The sequence below is a fragment of the Gymnodraco acuticeps genome, unplaced genomic scaffold (assembly GCF_902827175.1).
Source record: "Gymnodraco acuticeps unplaced genomic scaffold, fGymAcu1.1, whole genome shotgun sequence".
Lineage (NCBI taxonomy): Eukaryota > Metazoa > Chordata > Actinopteri > Perciformes > Bathydraconidae > Gymnodraco > Gymnodraco acuticeps.
In genome coordinates, this window is record NW_022989768.1 from 4628473 (window position 1) to 4643110 (window position 14638).

At 38.5% G+C, this 14638-nt stretch overlaps 2 protein-coding genes across 4 annotated transcripts in view; one reads left to right on the forward strand and one right to left on the reverse strand.

The window, feature by feature from the left end:
* Nucleotides 1-11721, reverse strand: dhodh (dihydroorotate dehydrogenase). 3 transcript variants are annotated; one of them, XM_034217031.1, is made up of 9 exons: nucleotides 11581-11721; nucleotides 6274-6486; nucleotides 5982-6181; nucleotides 4429-4505; nucleotides 3941-4128; nucleotides 3074-3187; nucleotides 1772-1925; nucleotides 1493-1652; nucleotides 1-744 (listed from the first exon to the last, which is right to left on the reverse strand). In XM_034217031.1, the coding sequence occupies exons 1-9, from the start codon at nucleotides 11596-11598 to the stop codon at nucleotides 672-674; spliced, it is 1197 nt and encodes a 398-aa protein (XP_034072922.1). In that variant the 5' UTR covers nucleotides 11599-11721; the 3' UTR covers nucleotides 1-671. The 3 variants fall into 3 exon arrangements, with proteins under 3 accessions (XP_034072922.1, XP_034072906.1, XP_034072913.1); XM_034217015.1 differs by having other exon boundaries at nucleotides 4423-4505; XM_034217022.1 differs by having other exon boundaries at nucleotides 4423-4505; nucleotides 6274-6483; nucleotides 11581-11676.
* LOC117546681 (polycystic kidney disease protein 1-like 2) overlaps nucleotides 7517-14638 on the forward strand; it is a 21200-nt gene continuing 14078 nt past the window's right edge. Inside the window, exons 1-9 of the mRNA XM_034217002.1 lie at nucleotides 7517-7540; nucleotides 12297-12478; nucleotides 13242-13349; nucleotides 13544-13569; nucleotides 13658-13691; nucleotides 13794-13858; nucleotides 13978-14040; nucleotides 14160-14318; nucleotides 14392-14504. Of these exons, the coding sequence (XP_034072893.1) occupies nucleotides 12382-12478; nucleotides 13242-13349; nucleotides 13544-13569; nucleotides 13658-13691; nucleotides 13794-13858; nucleotides 13978-14040; nucleotides 14160-14318; nucleotides 14392-14504 (665 nt within the window). The 5' untranslated portion in view covers nucleotides 7517-7540; nucleotides 12297-12381. The remainder of the gene's footprint in view (nucleotides 7541-12296; nucleotides 12479-13241; nucleotides 13350-13543; nucleotides 13570-13657; nucleotides 13692-13793; nucleotides 13859-13977; nucleotides 14041-14159; nucleotides 14319-14391; nucleotides 14505-14638) is intronic.

Sequence of the window (14638 nt, forward strand, 5' to 3'; positions counted from 1 at the left end):
TCAGCCTTAAAAGACTTGAACGTATTTATATACTGCTGTCAGGAACATGGCAAATTCCTCTTTGTATTCCAAGGCTAAACATCTTTGGAATCATTGTCAATGGACTGTTTGCTCCTGCTGCAGATAAGGAGGAAGGGTCAGTTGATGAAACTCTTGTCAGACAAATAACATTTCTCTCAATAAAAGATTTCTGCAGTTCTTCCCACAATGAAACCATCATAACAGCAGCGTCACTGCCCGTCATAACAGCAGCGTCACTGCCGTATGAAAAGATGGTTCAAACCACCTGAATCAAACAACTGGAAAATGTTGTGATTTATCTGTTTAGCAAGGCTCTTATAGATGGACAATAAGATGGACAATGTGTTACACTGTAACAAATGAAGAACGTGTTACTAACACAAACAAACCTCAGCTTCTTTCTAAAACAAAAAATATTTTAATTACAACGTTGTTGATATGTTCAAGTAAAGGTGAGATTTGGTGCATTCAGAATTTTATCGCCACAAGTACCTAAAATATGGTTTCAATAGCTCCCAGTTCAGACCATATCTCATCCTTGAAATCACTCGGACGGACAGACAATCCTCAGCATTCAGCAAAGTTCAGGAAAAGTTGAGGATCATGTTGCCTGATTGGACGAGATGGCAGCTACAGGTGCTGTGTAGCATTTAATGTGTTGACCCATCTGCTCCCCTGTGATCTGCTCCAACCGCCTCTGATACACTGCTGAACCCCTGTTCCCTTTAAAAAAATAAATTAAAAAAAGAGAATATATTGGTTTGAGAATGAAATGGATGTTTCCACAATTGAAAGATGGCAAATTGAAATATAATAGCAAAGAAAAGCCATTTATTTCAAGTATCACTCAGGAAACGCTGGTGATTTTTAAACAACATTGGTCTATCGTCGTCTTTTTACATAGCTTGGGCTCAAATTTCCCATCAGTTTTGAAAACCCAAAGTAATTACTGAGTTCTTGAGACATGTGGCTAAATAAAGTCAAATTGGGCAATATGGTTACAGAGTTTGTAGCTAGACTCTCTAACCATTTGTAATGGAGGCAAATCCAAAAGTGATTTATTTGAAGTATCCATAATAATCAGAAATGTTAAGCAAGTACAACAACTACATCTACGGTAGCTCAAAGTTGAACCAGGAAATCGTTTTTTTGAAGTGTATTGACTTTTTCTAACAGGAACGTTTTGGTACTAATATGACCATTCCTTTTCATTGTATAAAATAAGTTTGGATGTTCTTGTCAGATTGTCTGATTACTTGTATGTGTGGCCCTGTCCACTTTAAAGAGCTGCAGTCTCAGATTTCAGCAGCTCATGTGGGGATTGTAAATGTTAATACTATGTTCTAATAATAAGACCAATGCTTTAATACCCCAGAATAACCATTTCATTTTTGAAGGAACCACTCTAAAAACCTTAAACTACTATTAAAAGATTTCCCCTGACTTCATGAAAGAAATACCATTTACTCACTTAAGAAGTTGCGCCAACTCTCTTTTTATCTTGGTCACTACAGGCGGACCCTGGTAGGTCAGAGCTGTGTAAAGCTGAACCAGCGACGCACCGGCACGGATCTTATCCATAGCATCCTGCCCACTGGCCACACCACCAATTCCAATGATTAGTACTTTACCTAAACACATTTAAAAAGAGTAAAATAAGTGTATTTTATGTGTACTTTCCTCATAATGAGTTGATTAAGAAAATGTAAAAATACATATATACAGAAAATGTAGGCGTGTAAGGAAGCACCTTTGGTGAGGTGGTACATCTCTCTCACTGTGGTGGTAGAGAGGTCTCTGAGAGGCTGCCCACTCAGCCCGCCGGCCTCAGACCTCTGAGAGTCCTGGAGCGTCTCCGGTCTGGACACCGTAGTGTTAGACACCATTAAACCATCCACTGCCAGCTGCATAATCAGGAGAAAAAAACAAAAAAGGCAAGTGAGTAACATACAATATGTGTGTATGCAGGCAATTATGAGTAAGACCATTAATGTGAAATTAACTGTGACCACAACAGAGAGCAGTTCAAATGTAGCTTTCTGTTCCTGCCAGGACATCAGTTCCATTAGGCCTTTCTCCTCCTCGCTCCAATGAGCACAAAAACACCCCACTCAGAATTTTGAAGTAAATAAAGAGGCAGAAAGCAGCCAAATGCTTGTAAATGCAAACATGTGTTCTAGTGATGCTGAATAAAGCAAGTATATGATTATATGATTTATCATAAGATTGTTGGGCAAAATGAAATTATATTAGTTTAATGTCCCTGGTAGCAGTCAAACGCAAGTTAGAGCGTCTTTAGCTGAGCAGTTGCTAAAATGTTCCACTAAAAAGCTTTGCCTGATGATCTGAGGTTAGCAGAATGTGTAACTGTGACTTGTAAAACATTATTATTATTATTTTAAAAAGGCTTTGAAAGCCTTTAAAAAATATAATTATTTCACTGAATTAATTCAAATTAATTTTCTGCACCTTATTTGCTTATAGTTTTATTTAAATTCTAGGACTGAACTATTTCATATTTCTTTGCCTTGTTAAGTCCTTTGTAACTTTGCTTTGAAAGAGGCAGTTCAAATAAAGTGTATTGCCATTTTTCTACAACTAATGGGTATATTTTAATAATTGAACTTTTATCTTCCCAGCAAACCAGCTTCCATTTAAAACAGAAGGTGACTGCACCCTGGCGTAGGGTGTGTGTGGTTTGCATAAGAGCATGTGATTTACTGTAGGTAACTCACACTGTCAGTCCTGTCATCTTAGAAAGATATCTTTTTATTAAACCACCTATTCAGGATGTTATTTTATCCAAGTACATGCAAAGTTGAAAAGTATTGATTCTGGTATATTTGTTGTCAACCAAATGAACATTCGGGAATACAAAATAGAAATGTATCTTTCCAAGGTAAAACTATAAACAATCCAATCTGAATTCAATCTTAAATTTGTGGGATTAAGCCTAAGGCTCCAATGTGTTTTTATCTGTGATTCTTAAAGTATATCATATGCTTTCTTAAATCCTCAATTACATTTAATCAATCATTCAAAAGCGTCCAACCTCAGTGACAACATCAGCGATGTCTTGTTTGTCCTGGGCAGTGAGGTCAGGCGCGATCTTCACCAGGACCGGGGGTTTATGTTCTCCCTGCAGGGCGTCGCGCTGCTTCAACACCTGAGCAGATCGATGAGCATGTGAGTATATCAGCTAACAGGGCAGAGAGCAACTATAGAAAACAAGAAACACTGTGAACTGTGCTGTAAGCCTTAAAAAAATAGCTTTCTTATGAACAATTGAACATCATGTAAGCTTAAAAACATCCCATTTACAAATTCTAAACATTGCTTTCAAACCCTGACACGATAGGGTTGGATGAATGAATATGAATCCTGTTCTGAATCCATTTAACACATTTGAATCCCAACGCTGTAGCTTGCGTGTTAAGTTAAGTGTTACGTTACTGTTTAAACCATCATACATAAATCATATATAAGCTGATCAGATAAAACAAAAACAGTAATGCTTGAGTTTGAATTTGACTGCCAGCTGGGCTAGTCCAATTTTCTTTATTTATTCCCCGTTTTGTTTTTTTGTTAGATATGTCTTATTTTATGAGGGGCAAAGGCTAGCTCGACTAGTTTAACTCCATGATTTTGTGCAAACTAGTTTTGTTGCTTAAAGATTATTTTGTTAATGTTGTGTATACTGTATAAAATAAATTAGTTGTTGATAATTGTTTATTAGTAAGGCTAAGACTGGCCATTTGATATGATAACTTTCTTATACATGTAAATTGAATTAAACTCTATAATTTTCAAGGGGAAAGGCTAAACAAAAGGGCCAGATGATAAAATGTCAATGTCATCAGATTTTGTATCAGTGCAAGGTTAAAAACCAGAAAGTAATTCAATGTTTGGACAGTCCCACCGTTTGTAGGAGTTGGTGCAGCTCTTCCTTCCCCTGTAGATCCCTGAGACCCGGCGTGTTGGGACTGCTGACGTTGACCACCAGGTAGTCAGCCAGCGGGCCAAGCACCCGCACCCCCTCCATGTAATCTGCTCCTGCGTCACGGGACAGCTTGTTCTTCCCAAGGTTGATGCCCAGGGGACAGCCAGCTATAAACACAGACACACACACACATATGCAAACACACACAGGAAGGTTGAGACAAACACAAACAAAGGCTGCATCGTCAGACAAATGACCCAACTGTGGCAGAGGCTGCTGATGTGCTAAATGAGCTTTAAGCAGGTATGGATCAGACAGAATAAATGTGAGACAAGGACACGCTTATATCATTCAAATAGAAAAGAAAAGTGTATTTAATTAAATACTCAATTTAGTATATGGCTTCCTTTGTTAAAATATAAAAGATAGACTTATATCAGGTTTTAGTAATAACTGCTAACCTTTACTTTGCTGTTGCTGTGTGTCGCCCCTGGCCTTCAGCCTCTGTTGAGCTTCGGCCAAACCACAGCCGTTGAATCCATACCTGTTGAGTAACACACACACATATACAATAACAACTATTTAAATATCAACTTACAAATATAAATAATGAGATATTTTTCATTACTTATAATAATAATAACCAAAGTGTGTGTTAAACGAATAATGATGTGAACATTACATTACATGTCACTTGTTAGACGCTTTTATCCAAAGCGACTTACATACATTCAACACTGTGGGCAATCCCCACAGGAGCAATTTGGGGTGAAGTGTCTTGCCCAGGGACACAACGACATGCTGACTGCAGTGGGGTTTGAACCTGTGACCCCCTGATCCGAACACCAAGGCACAACCCACTGCGCCACACACCTCCCTCACAACATCTTATTACAATTATTTAATTTCCCTCTTAGGAATAGAAATGTGTTTGGTCCTTTTAAGGAATATGCTTATGAGCTATTAAGTTAGTTTAATGAATTGTCTTTGTGTTTTGTTATAAAATACAAACTCTTTTTGCAGCTTCCAGGCTGGTCTGCTCTTATTTGTCAGTATATCTGCATGATACTATATGAATAATATATTGTAATATGTCTGAGAGAATATTATATTTATCTTTGCATTATACACATTGCATGTGCTATACTGTATATACATGAGTGAACGCACTGTCCAAAGATAATATTGTGTCAATATTGTACAGCTTTATAAATGATATGTAACTAGGTCATCCTTTCGAAGGAATTCAATCAAGTGCACTTAATACTACAACCATAACATACCAAATATGTTTCCAATATGGAATAATTTAGATTAGATTTGTCATTTGTCAAGCTCCACTAGCAAATCTTTAATTCATTGAATTGTCTGATGCAATACCTCACGAATACAAATTACCATGTATAATTGACAGGGAAAAAAACAAATGCAGGAAAGAGCTGTTGCATAAAGCTTTGCTTCATTGAGCTCATTAAAGTCAGTGTTGCCAATTCAATCTGAAAAGGAGAAGAGGTAAACCTATGAACTCCTATTCAAAGCTGTATCAATGTGAACCTTTCAGTAACCTGAAGGTAGCATAATCTCTCTGAGCATACTGAAAGATGTATAGAAGAACAGTTTACAGTAACATTACCTTACCCTGCTCCTGTTTTCAGTTTTAAGGATTTTAAAACAGACAAAGATTAATTAGGCTCCTTAAAGTTATATAAATAAAGTGAATTATTTATGAGAATCTACACAAAGTAGGGTGTCAATCAACTGAACATTGTGGATAAATATAATTTTTTTTAAATGAATGAATTTCTACAATAATGATGGCAACAAAAAATTAGCATCTACATGATCCACCAATGGCGTAATGCAAATCATATGTGAAAAGCACCGTATAAATTGATTGTGTCAACGTGCCACATTATTTTCAACCATATTGCCAAGCCCTACATGTAATTGTTTTTTTAATTATTCAGATGAACACACCCTCAGAATGGCGACCCCTTCCCTTAGCATATCGGAAACTTACCTGTTAATTATGGCCTGGTCTGTAGTGAGTCGAAACACACGTGGTTTGGGGTTCCCCTCCTGAGGTTTGGGAGTGATTGTGCCCACTTCAACAAAGCCGAATCCGACCTTGTACAACCCATCGACGGCCTCTCCGTGCTTATCGAAGCCCGCCGCAATCCCAATTGGGTTTTTGAACTTTAAACCCAGGACATTCACTTCCTGTGGATGCATAAAAACAAACGGAAATAAGTCTCACGATGTCTAGGATCAATGGACAGTGATGTGACTAAACAGTGATGTTATATGCTTACCAATGATGCGGGGTCCTGGTAGCGGTTCAGAGGAACCAGCCCCAGACCGATCATCTTCACTGCCAACACATGCGCCGTCTCTGCCCCCACACACTTTTGCAGCAGGGGCATCAGCTGATTGGCATAGAAACGTTCATCTCCCACTGCAGTGAGGTAGGAGGCAAACAGAAAGCTACCCGAGCTGATGATCTTCAATGCGTCCTTGAACTGCTTCTGTTGACAAGAGCAACAAAAATGAAAACATAAGACTGTGCCTTCAAAGAACTCATCTCAGACGTTAATTACTGTGAATAGGCTGCCAATAGTTTAATGACAACATGTTTGCAGTGACACAGCTTCCACAATACCCTTTGTTGTAAACTGTGTTTTGTTAAAAGGTCTATTGGAGTTGTTGACCCAATGTTGACAGATCATTATTCATTCATTTGATATAGCAAACGTTTTGCTTATCTATACATCCAACAGTCACATTATCATGCATTTGGGGTTGTGTTTCTGTCCACATAGCAAATGTTTATGCAATATTCCCATAGTATTAGCTTTGTTTTTGGTCTCTGACAAATACTGTAGAAAATGTCTGACGCTGGTGATGTTACTTGGCGACTACACCAATGACTCACCATCAGTATGCTTCTTCTGGCATCGTTTCCAATTAAGCTGTGTCAACTAGGCTATACTTACACAAGCTACTAAAATAATGTACTTTAAAGACCTTTATGACATTTTAGGATTTTAGTTATTTTAAATTGTAAATGGAAATTGTAACAAAATGTTAGCAGTTTCTCTAAAAGTCTAAGTTCCATGTCGTGTGACTTAATGTTTACAAATGAATGCTGAATTGCATTATTACACTTGACAAGTAGGACACATCCGTTTCATTTTATATTCATATTTTAAAGAAGAAAATCTGTGTTTTTAATTGAATTTCTTTACAAATCTTCCATGTCATGAGTCCCTCCTTACCATGGTTACCACAGTAAACAAATACTTAAAAACAAATGAATTACAAGTTAACATTCCTGCCTTTAAAATATTACTGAAGTTAAAGTATAAGGTATTAACATGAAGTGAAAATACTTTTAAGTATAAAATCGTCCCTCTCAGAGCTAATTTCGTCTATGATCTATGGGGAGAGTGGGGTAATTGCAAGTATTGCCACCCCTGTTATCTAGAAAACCATAGAAGAACTTGGTCATGTGACCACATATTTTTGAAGAGGCATCCATTTCAATCATCCTGCAAAGAAGGGAGACACATGGCTTGAGAGGTAAGCACATTTAAGTTCAAAAAACAATTTGTTGCCCTCCAAAGTAACATTTCTATGATCAAGGTTTTTTGATTGCTGTGTTTGAACAATTTAGACAACTTTGAAAACAGTACACACATGTTTTAGTGCTTTAGTAAGCTACACCATGAGTCTATACAGTTAGCATGATGCTAGCTCAAAACAGCTGGGGGATGTATTTTTTTCAAAATGGTGGGCTTGGGGTGATTTGTGCCAAAGGGCCAACTTATGATTATTTACTATATATTACTTTATTGTATTTTATTGTTATTGTACATTGTATTCTTACATTTGATCACTAAAACTATGTGACATTCTTAATTTTAGACCAAAATCCATCATGCCACGCAAATACAAAAGGAAGACAGACAGGGTTTCAACTCCTCTTGAGGAGTTGGAAAGAGCAGTGAAAGAGGTGCAACAGGGGAAGACCATACGTCAGGTTGGAAAGGAGATGAAGATCTGCAGGATGACCATAAAAAAATATATGGATAAGAAAAAAATAGGAGAAGTAACAAAGCCAGGCTATGAAAGAACAGCAGTCGCCAAACGAGTCTTCAATGAGAACATGGAGAAAGAGCTGGCTGACCATATTAAGACACTAGCAGCAATGTTTCATGGCATAGGTGTCATGAAATGCCGTGAACTGGCTTTTGAGAGAAGAAAAGGGCTCTGAAAGCTGCAAATCAAACCAAAACCAAGAAGAAAACAGCTGTGTACAGTACAGTGCATGACATTAAGGATTTTGGGAGATGGCCCTTTGGGCCATCTAAGCTAATTTACAGATGGCCCTGAGCCCAATAGAGATTGCCCTGAAAAATGCGCGCGGACAAAATGGCACGAAGGGTTTGGGGGGCCTCCGTCCTCCTAGAAAATTTAGATTTTTGCAGGTCTTAGATGCTGTCTGGTGCATTCTCTAGACTGAATTATAAGATGAACCACCACAATATTATACAATTTCAATTTTATTCTTAATTTCACTTGTTTGTTTGTTCTTGTTTGTGTTTGCTTGCTTGCATGCCCTGCTATAAGAAATACTGAAGTTGTTGGTCAAGACACTTTCCATCTGATGAAGGCAAATGCCTTCCCAGATGGAAAAAAGTAGAAAACATTACATTCAGTCATTAATGCCAAAACAAACATTATTTACACTATTATGGCCCCTGCTAAAAATGTTTGTAATGTTATCTACTGTAAGTTGGTCGAACGAATGCCTCCTCATCCGGAAGCTGACCGAGCGGCAGTCGAGAGGAGCTGAGCGCATCCACGAAGCACACAAAATGGCGACGTCAGAGTTCCCGTTAGCCGGCAAATCTAAATCTCTTCGGTCAAAATGTCCGGTCAAAATAATTTCCCTTTAGCGCAATACCGCTTCAGTTGCGCAATACCGCTTCAGTTGCGCCACTTATGTGACAGACAAGAAGAGTCAATTCTAATGTCTAACACTTAAAGGTGGGGTAGGTAATTTTGGAGAAACCAGCTCGAGTGCACTAGAATTTGAAAATACACAGCCAGAAAAAAATCTGCCACTTCCTTACAGAGCCCCTCCTCCAACACACACGAACGCGCACATGACCAATGAGGGCACGAGATAAGTTTGTGCACAGATGGAAAGCTGACAGGCAGGTAGGCCATCCAGTTATTTTAGCCGGGCCGGCTAAAATGATTGGTCGTGCTTTTTACAGTACTACGGCTTCCACAGATGACATTTTTTAAAGGATTTTTTGTCAAAGCACTTAAGATATTCATTGCTATCGGGATGTTAAGAGCATTCCATGGAATATAACAAAAAGTGTATCTCGAGCCGGTTTCTCAAACTTACCTACCCCACCTTTAATGTGGAGAAAGAGATGTCCTGTGTGGGTTGATTGTGCGTTGATCTGTTGGTAATGCCTCGGGGTTCCGGTGGGCATGTAAACTATGCATAATGCTGCGCTATACTTTGTGGCCTCACCCGGTTGCATAGCGACACTTATTGTGCAGGTATCTTTTAATAAGCAGGTAGTCCTATCATTAGCTAGAACTAGCTGGATCTGATCGATATGGACATAAACGCGAGTGAAGTCTAATCTGACGGGAGAGAGAGATCAGCTGCTGCTGACGAGTCGACAAGCAGTTCTGCATAATCACCTGCAGCTGCGAGCGGAACAAAACACACACTTCAGGTTAGAATATCACACATAGCTATTTTAATTACCTCTCAAACTACCTAAACTAGTTATAGATATGTTTAGTTTTACTGTCGGGTCACTCATTACTGGATCCGCGAGCTGCATGATACTGGCATAATAGATTGCCCGATCGGGCAGCCAGCAGGTGAGGCTTCTTTGCCCGAGCTAAATACTAGATGGCCCCGGGCCATCGGGCAGTCCTTAATGTCGAGCCCTGCAGTAGCTCAGAAGAAAGCTCCACCACCAATGATGAGGCAGAAGATGGCCTGGAGAAGACACACAGCAGAGAAAAGGAACGGGCTGAAAAGAAGAAAAGGAGTGGAAATAAGAAGGGGGCTCTGAAAGGGTCAAAACCAACCAAGCCCAAAAAGAAAGTGCTCTCCAGTAGCTCAGAAGAGAGTGACTTTCCGATTCCACTTAGCGATGCCACTCATTATGAGAGTTCAGATGTCCAGAGTGATGATGATGATGGTGACAAGGATCTGTCTACTGGTGACTTTGTCATTGTGAAGTTTGCAGGTAAAAAATCCAAATCCTATAACTATGTTGGATTGGTGGAGAATGTTGAAGGTGACGAGATCAGTGCAAAGTTTCTGAAGCAAAGTTGTAAGAGGTCTGTTGATGGAAAGCCCATCTTCACATTTAGAGAGAATGATGAAGGAGTCATCCCTAGAGGTGATGTGCTCAAGAAACTACCCACACCACAAAAACTTGGTGGTACAGCCAGAAGGGAGTATAAATTCACATTCCCCTGCAGCATTGACAAGTGGGATGTTCAGTAGGCCGAATCTGTGAAGAGATTCAGATGCAGATGATTTGCAGATGATTAGGTGCTCATTTTGGAATTTTAATTTTGTTCTGAGTATGTGTTCATGTGGCGCTAGGCCTTGTTTAAGCAAATTGGCCACACCACAAAACGTGGTGGTACAGCCAGAAGGGAACAGAAGTTCATATTTCCCTGCAGCATTGGACAAGTAGGATGTTAAGTGTTCATAGGCCTTGTTATAGAAAAGTGGCCTTTGATGTTGTTAAAACTTTAAATAAATAATGTTGTATTGAATTTGTCTTGCTTTTATATAGCATTATTGTTTGTGAGATTAAAATTATCTGTTTTACTTCAATTATCAATGGCACAATTTACCCCGGTGTATTGTCTCTAATGGCACAACTTACCCCGCACCGGTGTGCCACAAAACCACTTTTTTTTCTAAAGCTATATTTCTCAAACAGTTTATTTAAGATCCGAAGTGATTGTTCCCAGGGATGCACAACATCCTAAACTATATGTACATATTTTAGTTGGAGGCATTACTGTAATCCCCTTGCTTTAAAGGTACTTTAAGTAAAAATTGGCACTACTTACCCCACTCTCCTATAGCTTATAAAGTAGCATACAACCAAATATTAAGGTGGGCTAAACGTGTCTCAAATTATACTAAGTATAATAAGTACATTAGGCTACTAAAGTGAATGTACATAGATAAAGTTCACCTATGTTGTTAGTAATTAGATCTAGATGTTGGCTACAATGTGTAGGGGGCTAAGACTTTAGTCTCAGTAAGAGCTGCATACTCGTAAAATCATAACCCTAAACCTCTGTCGTTATGCAGTTTTCTTACACTGACTTAGAGACCTTACACGTTATTTTCAAAGGGCAAAACACCCCACAGCATGTGTTTCAGTATGCAAAGAAAGCAAAGCTAACTTGAGGTGTTTCGTGGTTTAACATTACGTTTAGGCTGAGCAACCGAGCTAGCAAACAAGAAACGGTCACATCAAGTTTCGTGGAGAATTTTCCAATTATCTGATTGTCCTTCATAACATACAATGTTAGATCGTCTCTGGAATTACCTTCATATGCCCCGCCATGGACGCTCTTCTGTCATTAAATTAAAGGACATGCATTTCGTAACATGTTACACGGACACCGGCGGTATCAGCTTCCTTCACATACTCTCGCGATATTTCCGCCAGTAGTATTTCCACCAATGAGTGGAGTGTGTGAAAAGCGGGGCAGAGATGTTGGTCATGCATTAAAGTGGAGGTGCTTGTCAAGCTGTGATATAAAGGTAATTAGTAGTAAGGGTGATTTCATGTGAGAATAAGACTTTCGTTCTCAAGAAATGATGATCATAGTACATATAACATGTATAATTATTTTCATGTGAGGAGCAAAACAAAGTTGAAATGAGCTCTTTGTCAGTATGGGAAGTTCAGATTGTGTGAGCTTTGGTGATGCCAACTTCACTTTGCATCTTGTTTGAGTGTCTTTACTGATTTCCCTAATATATTGAGGACACATGCAGAGTTTTTCTGGAGGAAGCTCTCTCATTTCCATGTGAAAGACGGAAGTGATCTTGCTCAGATCCATCCACAGCTCATTCAGCACTATGTGATTTAGCTCTGTACATTATAATAACTATGGGCACCTTACTGCAAACATCTGTCTTTGTTTGTCTTTCAGTTGGATTTTTGTTTTTACCAGAAAACTCTGACGCCTTTACAGGCAACGACCTCTCTGTGCAGTGTCAATTTGTATTCAGAAATGTCTGTTTTGAGTTTGTTAGGGGATCTGAAACCTGGTCCCAAGCCAGGAGCAGCTGTGCAAACCGAGGAGGGGATCTCTTTAAGGTGGTGAACAGCCCGATACAAATGTTCCTGAAGAACATCTCCAGAGAGGGAAACATCAGCAATTTCACCTGGTGGCTGGGGGAGGGGGTCCAAGGGCAGCACCGGGAACCCACCACAAGTGAGTAAAGTACACCCACGCTGCATTTCTTTTGTTGGTGTATTTTTCTTTAATAGTTAATTGTGTTTTTCGCTTGAGACTCTTGTATGTTTGAGATCTCCTGTCCCAGGCTTTACATGCAAAGTGTTTGATAGTTAAACATGTTATTAATTATTAGAGGCCATGTGGCTAAAATGTAACTCACTATAAGCTAAATGTATTCACAAAATAAATGATCCCTTAATGTAAGGCTCGGTTTCATTTGAAATATTAAAATGAAGGCACAAACCTTTACAAAATATTTCAGGATATTGGCAGCACGCTGTTTTTTTAATTATGTATTTTTCATATCCTTTAAAGCCGTCTGCACAAGTAATAGTAACCCCCACATTCTTATTAGCTCTCATTCATTATCATGTACAAATATTTCTTGGGATAAAAATCAGACCAACATTTTTAAAGTAAATTAAAATGACATTTATTTGTTGAGTTATTTATCAGGCATGAATCTCATTAAAAGTGTTTTTGATTGTTGTTTAGAAAATACAAGCAATTTAAAGACTTAACACTGCGCTCTGGGTGTAAGAGATATTTCACTTTTGTTTGACATCTAACAGACTCTTTGATAAATTACAGATTAGTGAATAGGTTCAGACCAATCTGATTTTCTTCACTCTGTTAAAGGTCACACAATTGTTTCTCATAGAAATGTCCCAATAATTAAGCTTTGCTAAGAGTTTTTCTCTGTGCGTGTTTATGTACCCACATTTGTTTTCCAAAACAGAAAACGCTGAAGTTTCAAAGGAAAACTGTACCTACATAAAGTTGGATCCTTTTCAGCTCATCTTAACACCCGACTGCAACCAGAGACGAGGATCTCTCTGCACACACAGTATGCAACAACAGCCTCCTTATCCCTATAGCCTTACTCCGTCCTTACCTTTTTCTTTTCTTGTCTTTCCTTGCCTTTCTTTTCCTAGATATCAACTGAGTGAAGTTTTATTACAGTTTTATTTTTTTTATTTCACTTTATACTCAATAGTGTGCAATAGGCTGTCTTTTATAAGTGTCATTCTTGTTTTTAAGATGAGTGGTCTGCCTCAAACACAAAGGTAAGAGAAACAGTTCAGTCAATAAGAAGCCAAATTAAAATCAAGACTCTATTCTCAAATGTGAGTTTTGTTCATGTTCTCTTTTCAGAACACAATGGTGTCAAGTCATGCAACCAGATCTCGTAAGTTTGAAACATGATGTATCTCATCATTTCAATTAACTATGAAAGTATGGAACAGTCATAAAAACGTTTTTTCTCTACTGCTCCAACACTCTTTTTTAGGACCCAAAAGGACTCTTTTATCTGACATGCTGGCATCTGTTGCAAATATTGATAGCTTTCTCCTGGTGAGAGATGCGTCCTTATTTCACATAGTCTGTTTTACCCTTGAATCATGAAAACCTTTGAATACTAATAGTTATTTAATTGTACCTTAAAGTTCACAAGTGCTGTTTTTCCGTGACAGGCAGCAGAAGAAGAACTACTGCGAATGGAAAGAACAGCAGATGAGCCCACAAACCAAAACAGGGTGGGCACCTTCACTTTGGAAAGCCTGTCGAAAATATTGCATTATTATTGAGGCAATTTTCACCTTTCGTTTTATGCTATCATTGCACCTTAATTGATTGTCTTTTTTTACTTTCACAGGACGAGTTCATTAAGTATTTGTTGCTTGGCACTGTGAAGCTGCTTGATGACTCTATTTTGCCAGACAATGACACTGTTAATAAAATAATCAAATGCAGCACCGGCATCCTCCTTCTCTCCATGAACAAATGTGACATCAAGACCAACCCAAACCCTACTGTAAGTACTGCATTAGGCAATCATGGACATTTTGTCGTTATTATGTCTCTTACAGTGCATTTTTTCTCTCCAGTCTTTGTTTGAGCAAGTCCTTGAGATCTTTCGCATAATCTCAGAGCTGGTGGTTTCAAAATACCCCCAGCAATTTATCATCAGGCACCCAACAGGCATCATCTATCAAAGCAGGTAGGTCTCTTCTTTCAGAGTATCGCTTAATTATGACAAACACATATGCAACTTTTCACTAATTTACAACTATATCAATATGGCAGCAAGTAAAAACTAATTTACTGTATATTCTAAATAATAATAATACATTT